Below are 9328 nucleotides of genomic sequence, written 5' to 3' on the forward strand. Positions count from 1 at the left end.
GTTTTTCTAAGTTTCTATTTCTCTGCTGAGATTTCCAGTTTATTCACATATTATGACCTCATTTTCCTTTACACTCTTCAGCAGTTACAGTAGTTGCTTTAAATCGTCTCAGCTAAATTCAACCTCTGTGTCATCTTGGGGTCAATCTCAATTAGGATGATAGTTTCCTGTTTCCTCATGTGTCTCATCATTTTGGATAATATCTTAGACACTGTCATTACTAAAGACTCTAGGTACTATAATATTCTTCCAAACAGCACCAATGTTTTTTTGTTTTATTTTTGCAAATTAACTAGGCTGAACTTAAACTCCCAAGTTCTGCCTCCACTATGGTTTGGAGTTTTTTTGTGTTAGATGTGCCGTTTGGAGGCTGCTCAACACACATATACATTTCAGGGCTGGCAAGAGATTTAGTTCAGTTCAGTTCAGTCACTCAGTCGTGTCCGACTCTTTGCGACCCCATGAATTGCAGCACGCCAGGCCTCCCTGTCCATCATCAACTCCCGGAGTCTACCCAAACCCATGTCCATCGAGTCGGTGATGTCATCCAACCATCTCATCCTCTGTCGTCTCCTTCTCCTCCCGCCCCCAATCGTACCCAGCATTACGGTCTTTTCCAATGAGTCAACCCTTCGCATGAGGTGGCCAAAGTATTGGAGTTTCGGCTTCAACATCAGTCCTTCCAATGAACACCCAGGATTGATCTCTTTTAGGATGGATTGATTGGATCTCCTTGCAGTCCAAGGGACTCTCAAGAGTCTTTTCCAACACCACAGTTCAAAAGCATCAATTCTGCGGCGCTCAGCTTTCTTCACCGTCCAACTCTCACATCCATACATGACCACTGGAAAAACCATAGCCTTGACTAGACGGACTTTTGTTGGCAAAGTAATGTCTCTGCTTTTGAATATGCTTTCTAGGTTGGCCATAACCTTCCTTCCAAGGAGTAAGCGTCTTTTAATTTCATGGCTGCAAATCACCATCAGCAGTGATTTTGGAGCCCAAAAAAATAAAGTCTGACACTGTTTCCACTGTTTCCCCATCTATTTCCCATGAAGTGATAGGACCAGATGCCATGATCTTAGTTTTCTGAACGTTGAACTTTAAGCCAACTTTTTCACTCTCCTCTTTCACTTTCATCAAGAGGCTCTTTAGTTCTTCTTCACTTTCTGCCATAAGGGTGGTGTCATCCGCATATCTGAGGTTATTGGTATTTCTCCCGGCAATCTTGATTCCAGCTTGTGTTTCTTCCAGCCCAGCGTTTCTCATGATGTACTCTGCATAGAAGTTAAATAAGCAGGGTGACAATATACAGCCTTGACGTACTCCTTTTCCTATTTGGAACCAGTCTGTTGTTCCATGTCCAGTTCTAACTCTTGCTTCCTGACCTGAATACAGGTTTCTCAAGAGACAGGTCAGATGGTCTGGTATTCCCATCTCTTTCAGAATTTTCCACAGTTTATTGTGATCCACACAGTCAAAGGCTTTGGCATAGTCAATAAAGCAGAAATAGGTGTTTTTCTGAAACTCTCTTGCTTTTTCGATGATCCAGCGGATATTGGCAATTTGATCTCTGGTTCCTCTGCCTTTTCGAAAACCAGCTTGAACATCTGGAAGTTCATGGTTCACGTATTGCTGAAGCCTGGCTTGGAGAATTTTGAGCATTACTTTACTAGCATGTGAGATGAGTGCAATTGTGCAGTAGTTTGAGCATTCTTTGGCAAGAGATTTAAGCTGAGTTTATACACAGTATTTGGAGGTCCCCTCAACAACCTTTCTAGGATTTTCCACCCTACTTTCTACCTATGTGGTCACTCTGAACTCTGTCCTCTTTTCTTCAAGCAAGTAAGACTACAGATTACTATCACAGTTTTAGGCATGCCCTCATGTCCCCAACTCGGGCCTTTCTCAGGCTAAAAGCCATAAAAATGGAAAATTACTCACAACTGTTCCATTCTTCCAAGTGTAGACCTCATTCCAGTTTCTGCTTGCTTTTTGTCACTCTCTAATGCCATAGGTCATTTTCAAACTTTTTTTCAAGTTTACAATTTTCATTTGCAGAATTTTCCTGATAGAACTATTCAGTCATTACCCTTTATCAGCTGTTCTAAATGGTTTTGTTCTCCAGATCCATTTACACTCTTAAGAAAAGTACTAAGGGCTGTTATGTGGGTTATGTTCAGCTCTATTTATCATATTCAGAATTAGAGTGAGAAATTTTTTAAATTTTAATGTTTGAAATAATAAACCCATTACATATTAATATAAGTTACACATATATTCTAAAACATAACTTTTTAAAGTGAGATGAGTGGCATCAGACTTTTTAAATATTTATGTATTTTTGGCTGCACTGGGTCTTCACTGCTTTTTGTGTATGTGTGTGGGCTTTCCCTAGTTGCAGCAAGCTGGGGCTACTCTTCGTTGCGCTGCGTGGGCTTCTCACAGCGGTAGCTTCTCTTGTTGCAGAACACAGACTCTAGGCACTTGGGCTTCAGTATTTGCAGCACGTGGGCTCAGAAGTTGTGGCTCGTGGGCTCTGGGGCATGTGGGCTTCAGTAGTTGTGGCACACAGTCTCAGTAGTTGTAGCTTAAGGGATCTAGAGCATGGGTTTAGTAGTTGTGGAGTGTGGGCTTAGATGCTCTGCAGCACGTGGAATCTTCCAAGACCAGGAATTGAACCTGTGTCCCCTGCACTGGGTAGGTGGATTCTCATCCACTGTGAAGGGTGGCACTTATATTTTGCAATCTTCTTTAATATCTGGCTTTAAAAACCTAGCTGGGTTCTTTTCTCTGCCTTTTTAATCCATCTGTTGCTACATGTTGTTTTGGTTCAAATGTATTAAGAGAAATTGCCTTGGCAAAAAGGAGATACTTGTAAACCCACTGAAAGAAATTAAGGAAACTTCAAGGTGTCTGTGGACCACACTTTGAGAATCTCTCTCCTACACTATCTTTTTTTTTGATCCTATGAAGTTCTAAAGCAGATCCTGTATTATTTCCATTTTCAGGTTAAGAAACCATAAGCTCAGAGAAGGCAGGAAAGGTACCCAAAGTCAGATAACTACCTGTTAAATGGTACTGGCAGAACTTCAAGTCTGACTTCAAACTCAGTACCCTTTCTTCAAAATCCCCATCTAGAACTATCAACATATATATTGATGGCAGATTTTGCAAATATATTGAATCAAATAAGGGGATAAATGTTTCAAGTTTATAAAATGAAATAAAATCAAATCTGTTAAATAAAAAAAGTCACATATATATATAAGTTCATTCAAACTTGTTTGCATTATAGACATTTCATGTTTTAAGGCAGCACAACCATACTTTACCTCATGTTAATAGAACCAAAACATCACATAGTTAATTCAGAATGTTTTCTAATACAACTTACTTTACAAATTATTAGAGAGGCTTTTAATATAGCCTTTTCTCATCATTTTTTGTCTACTCATTTTATTTTCTTTAGTATGTGGAATAGTCAAAGTTCCCTATGTATACAGAAACATCTTAGAAGTTACATGTGAGAAATTTTGGTGGAGATTTAAAACGTGAGAGAGGTTGCAATAAAATAACTTACCATTATATTTACAAATGCTATAACCAATGTAATGGTGCTACATCTTAAAATGGTTTATCTGTTATCAAAGTGATGTTTATAATAATAGCACTGATATTTAAGAGACTACAAAAAATTGTTTACTTACTAGACTGTAACAACTCTGGATTAGCTCAATCTAAGTAAGCTAGAACAGTTTCAAAGTTAGCTTGATACTCAACATCTTTGAATTTACTTTAAAAAATATTTTATAATAGACAGACTGGACTCTCAGATCTGGACTCTCAGATCTATGACAGCCAGAATAATGCCCTACAATATGCAACTTTTCATTCTGGCAGGCTATAAGACTCTTCAATAAAAGAATAAATAAAGGGAGTAAGACATCTGTTTCTCTGGAAAACACATATTTTCTTTGTGGTTTCCACCACTGTAACTTTATTATTATTAAGACATGGAGACAGGAAAGTTGGCCTAGGAATGTGTACAGCTTTTCTGAGATACTTACTCATGGCTATAAATACAAAGGTAAAAGCAGAAATATCCAAAGTGCTACTTACTAAGACTTTATACAATGATTTTAACTTTTTAATTTACCTTCACATGACTGTGGCAGTGTAATGTTTTATAACCAAGAGAAGGAATGTTAAAACCTTCCATGCAGAGCTGTACTGATGTCTGAGTCCTACTCCAGATTAACCCAAACAGAACTGCTGAGGGTGAAGTACAGAGCCTTTTTTAACCTCCTTAGGTGATTCCTGGAGAAGGTAACAGCAACCCACTCCAGTATCTCTTGCCTGAAGAATTTCATGGACAGGGAGGCCTGGCAGGCTACAGCCCGTGGAGTAACAAAGAGCTGGACACGACTGAGCGACTACCATACAGGTGAATTCTAATATAATGCCTCAATTAAGAACCACTGCATTAGAAGAACAAGGGACCCAGGAAATCCAAGAGACTATTTCACACACTAAAATTACAGAGAAAAACTGTTTCACAAGAAGGGCTTAAAATGTGGGAATTATACAAATTACATTAAACGAACCAAAATCAACCACTGTAATTCTAATTTTAACTTTAAACTAAAAATTTGCCAGATCAAGAAACAGAAATATTCCCAAAGTAGTATGGGTCTTGGGGGCAGACAAAGAACACACCATTTTCAAACTTCTTTTTTAAAAGTACTTAGGAAAAAGAGGTATATTTACTCTCTCAGACACTACTATATCTATTTTTATAATATCTGAAAATGATATGGAAATTCAAAATCTGAAAATTATTGTGTGAGGTAAAACCTGCAGTAATTCTAGGCATTTGCTAATGACAATATCTCTGAGAATGTAAGAGAAGAGGGTAAGGAGCAGACGTGGTAGATGATACAGGAAGAGCAGTTAAGCTCTAGAAACCTTTAACGGAACAGGGGAAACGTTAGTTTGAGGCCTGCTGCTGGTTGGTAGACACAGCCAGCCTACTACATCTCTACCCTCATCTAACCAACACGTGGGATGCCTGATAAAGCCGCAATGCCAGGCAAACATGAAAGCTAACACCGGTGAGTGCAAATTGCTACTGGATCTTAAAAATATCAGAACCCTGTAAAGGAAAGGAAAAGTTTCCTCTTAGCCCACTAAAAAAATTAAGTCTGAATTTCTGAAAGAAAAACCACTGAAAGGGCAGGAGAAAACTGGAAAACAACAATGCTAGTACAGACCTGGAATACAGTACAAACAAGAATGATTATTACTTCTGAATATAGGTGAACCAACGCTTCCTTTGCCACGGAATGTTCCACAAACACATTATCCACATGGGTTAATGAAACCCTTTGCTTAAAGTGCCTAGGATTCCTCAGGAGGAATTAAAGAGCCATTGTATGATTGATTTGTAACCAGGCAAATAATGAATTAGAAAAATATTCGAAAATAACTACCTTAACACTATGAACACTTTTTCTCCAGGTAAGATTTAAAAAAAAGAAAAAAGAATTCCTGCTAGAAAAGGAAAGCAGATGTGTTAATAAATTCAACCAATAATCCTGAAACTACTGTTTGCTTCAAACACTTTCCTTCCTCTTCCTCCACTCTCCCTAAGCAAGTTTAAGCAGCAATATCTTTTCTAGCCTAAATATTGTTACAGTTATTAATAGCTATTATTAGAGTAAATAGTATGTGTAAGGCCTTGTGCTAAATGCCCTATGTACACTACCTCTTTTAATCCTCACCATGACTATATGTATTATTTCTATTTCCACTTTACAGATAAGAAAAAACCTAGGCTTAGGACATACAACCAGCAAACAGTACAAAGTGGGGATCAAAAGCTATATTTGATTCCACAGCCTGTGCTGGTAACTATAAACTGGAACAGTATTTTTCTTAGCATTCTTCTCTCAAGAGACTGAAGTTCACATGCAATTTGGAATAAATAAGCAGAAAGGGGGCACAGGAAGTGGTGCAGAAGTACTTTATAATTTATCAAGATAAGAGCACCTGCACTGCTTTTAAGACAAGGAAAAAACCTGCCATAATATAAAACCCCCAACTCTTTTCTGGCCTTTATTACTAAAATGTACAAGTTTTTCTTTAACAAGATGGTCAAGTACCGTCTACGGACCATAGTAAATAAATCACTTTGGTTCAGTGTTGGGGAGGGCATTATGCAACACTTCCCAGCACAGCCCTGACCAGGATAATTTATGGCCAAGGCACTTGGGCCCCTCCTCCCTAGCTAGACAGCCTGGCTCCTCCGCACTCCCCTCAGGAGATAGGGTGGAAGCACACAGCTCTACTTTCTAAGGCATAGAGGACAGCTGAAAGTCCTGCTCAGCCTCTCTGGGCAACCACAGGCGCCAATAAATCAGCCACAGGCGATTCACTCATCCCCTTCCTGGCTTGAAGTGGTAGCAAGATCTAATGCAAAAGAGCACTGATCAAACTTGGGAGACAAAGTGATTTAGCTTTGAATTCCACTGCAAATGACAGCATCATGGAAGCCAGGTACATCTTTCTGAGCCTGTTTCCTTGCTTGTAAGATGGAGACAATACTACCTCCATTTCAGTAAGTATTCATAATTCATCTATGAAAGAGCAGCAGGCCACTGCAGGTTGCTGTTGGGCTGTTTACTCAATAAACAAGGACCAAATCCACCTCTGCTACCTCCAAATAAGACATTCAGAGCTGCGCTGGGAGAAAAGGTATAGCAAGTTATGTGAGGTCCCCTCTTGTCTTCTTGCTGTGATGTTCTATTGGCTCCTGAAAACTTCCCAGCCATCAGAACTCATCTATTCTGCTTCCTATCCCATCAGTGTTTTGTTCCCTACTAGAGAGCTGATGTCTGATAATGGATTAATAGTTTACTCTTAATTAAAGCATATTCAGATTGCCCAAGAGATCTCTGGTGCCTTTACCCAAGGAAGCAACTAATGCTGCACATCTTGGTTATTCTTGCAGAAAACAGAACTGAATGTTTTTGTGCGGAGGAAGGGGACGAGCTTTGAGCTCAAAGTACATTAATAGGCAGTCTATTCCACCTAGAAATAGTGCCAACCACATTCCTTAAGATGCCAGAGCCATCACACTAGCCAAGTCTGATTCTCAATAGCCGGAATCAAGTATAATCACCTCTAGCAGATAAGTCTCTACAGTGAGTGGGTTAACTGGCATCGCACCCCTGGTGTGGTGAGGACTGTGACGACCAAGACATCTAGAGCCCTGGAGTCTAGTTACTGACGAGGTATGGGACTTCGATCAAGCTAGTCTTTTGGCCTGGTGTCCTCACCTGTAAAATTAGAGGGATGAACTGCATTTTCTATTAGGCCCCTTTCGGCTTTAAGACTTGTGATTCTAAGGTGTACTTTACATACTTCACAAAATCCTGTGAGAATAACAGCTTTGCCAAACAGGAGTCTCAAGAGAATGCATGCTACTGGGGGGGAACCGGGGCGTTAATTTATGAAACATCTTAGCTGCTGTCAATTTCCAGGCACGGCGCTAGGCGCTGCCTAAGCAATTTGACAACAGCTTGATTTTTCCAAATAAAGAGTGCTAAAGAAGGCAGCGATAGATGGAGCAGGCTTTAAAAAGAAAAACTGACTTAGAATGACATTAACATAATCTGAAAAAAGAATTATGGAGATGAGGGGGAATTCCGGTCCTAGAGACGGGGTAATCACAAACGGTGGTGTGGAGGGGAGACGGAGGACAGTGCCTGCTGCATCCCTCAAGTGGCACCTGGAGACCCGCCCACTGGCGAGAGGGGTCGGGGGTGCAGCAGCCTGGGGAATGCCGCAGGCCCGTGGGGTCTTCCCGCGCCGGGTCGCCCCGGGACCCCCAGCCGGAAGGTCTCCGTCCCTTTGATGCGCCCCGGAGCCCAGTCCCGGCCTGCGTCGGGCCCGGCGGCCGCCTGGTGTGGGCAGAGAAAGGCCTCTCTGGACATCCTCCGCCCAGCTCTCACTGGCGGTTGCCATTTTCCTCCAGTGCCCTGATTGACATCTCAAACGGACCAGAAACACCCATCTCCCCAGCTACTTGCATCTGTCCCGCGACCGGCGCAGCTGCAGGCCGCCGCCCCAGGCGGCTCGCGGCGGGAGGGACTGAGCCCGAGGCAGCCCATAGGGGCCGGGCCGCGTCGCTTACCCAGAGGCCGCCGCGGCAGGCAGGCGGCCGACTTCTCCGTGCGGGAGGGGCTCCTCCCGCGCCGCGTACGTCACGCGGCGGCGCCGGCTCACGCACCCCGCGGCCCGCTCTCGCGCGGCTTCCCGCGCCAGCCGCCCCGCGAAGGGCCCCACGTGACCGCGCGCCTCGTAGCTGAGGAACCTGAGGCGCGGGGGCCGAAGTGTGCGTGCGTGCGTGCATACGTGCGCGCTGGTCCGCCCGCCCGCCAGCTCAACTGGCCTGGCGGGGGTCGGTCCGCGCTCCGGGTGCCTTCGCCACGGTTGCTAGTCGTGACTCTGTAGGCGGAAGCGTGGAGACCAGCCAGAGCGTCACAGGCTCCCCCCCACACACAACCGCGTGACCCGGGGACTTTCCCCAGGGTGTGCAAAAACACAGGCACCACCTCAATCCAGAGATGGGGGCGGGAAAGGGTGCACCCGCGTCTTCGCGGGAAGAGGAGAGAGGGCGCGGGGCCAGGGAAGCTTAAGCCCCGGGAGCCTAGGAGGGGAGGCAGGCTGGGCGGGGTGGGGCATGGCGGGGGAAGTGACTCAAGGCCAGAGGCGGACAGGCCCACGGAAGGCAAGCGTGGGGGAGGTGCGGGGAATGGGCGACCCTGAACCGACTGGCAGCGCACGGGACGGGACTAGGGTTCCGGCGCCCCCCGAACACTAGGGACGTCCTGTGAGGGAGGGTCCCAGCTGCTGGGCCCTCTGGGGCCGGGCTCTGACATCTGGACGGAGTGGGAAAGCAGCAGCCTGCCCTTGGGGAGCCGGGAGGAGCCCAGTCCCATCCAGCTGTGCAAACAGGAGGAGGAGGAGGTCCCAAGCCTACCCTTGGGAAAGGGGCGAGAGGGGTGGTCAGGCCGCCGCCGCGCCGGCCCCCGCGGTGCGGGTTGCGCCAGCCTCCTCGGAACCCGACGCAGAAACTTGTTGCAACAAACAGGCGACCGCTGGTGCCCCTAGCAGCCAGCGGCGGAGTGGGTGGGCGGTCGAGAGGGAGGGGAAGGCTGGCGGACGCCGCAGCGAACTGGTGGGCAGACCCGGAGTCGCCGCGTAAGCGGGGCCGGCTCAGTGCGGTGCAGCAGGCGCGGCTGTGCGGCAGCGGAAGTCCTTT

The 9328-nt window shown here is 45.0% G+C and overlaps 1 protein-coding gene across 3 annotated transcripts in view; it reads right to left on the reverse strand.

Moving 5' to 3' along the window:
- ZBTB25 (zinc finger and BTB domain containing 25) overlaps positions 1–8513 on the reverse strand; it is a 52113-nt gene extending 43600 nt beyond the window's left edge. The window contains exon 1 of one of the 3 annotated variants that reach the window (XM_081509912.1): positions 7837–8235. In XM_081509912.1, coding sequence (XP_081366038.1) covers positions 7837–7997 — 161 coding nt within the window. In that variant the 5' untranslated portion in view covers positions 7998–8235. Of the gene's footprint in view, positions 1–7836 lie in introns of all 3 variants that reach the window. The other 2 variants (XM_081509913.1, XM_081509914.1) reach the window with 2 other exon arrangements.
- Between the last annotated feature and the right edge of the window lie 815 nt (positions 8514–9328).

The sequence above is a fragment of the Giraffa tippelskirchi genome, chromosome 7 (assembly GCF_054371585.1).
Source record: "Giraffa tippelskirchi isolate mGirTip1 chromosome 7, T2T-mGirTip1v1.2.pri, whole genome shotgun sequence".
NCBI classification, from domain to species: domain Eukaryota; kingdom Metazoa; phylum Chordata; class Mammalia; order Artiodactyla; family Giraffidae; genus Giraffa; species Giraffa tippelskirchi.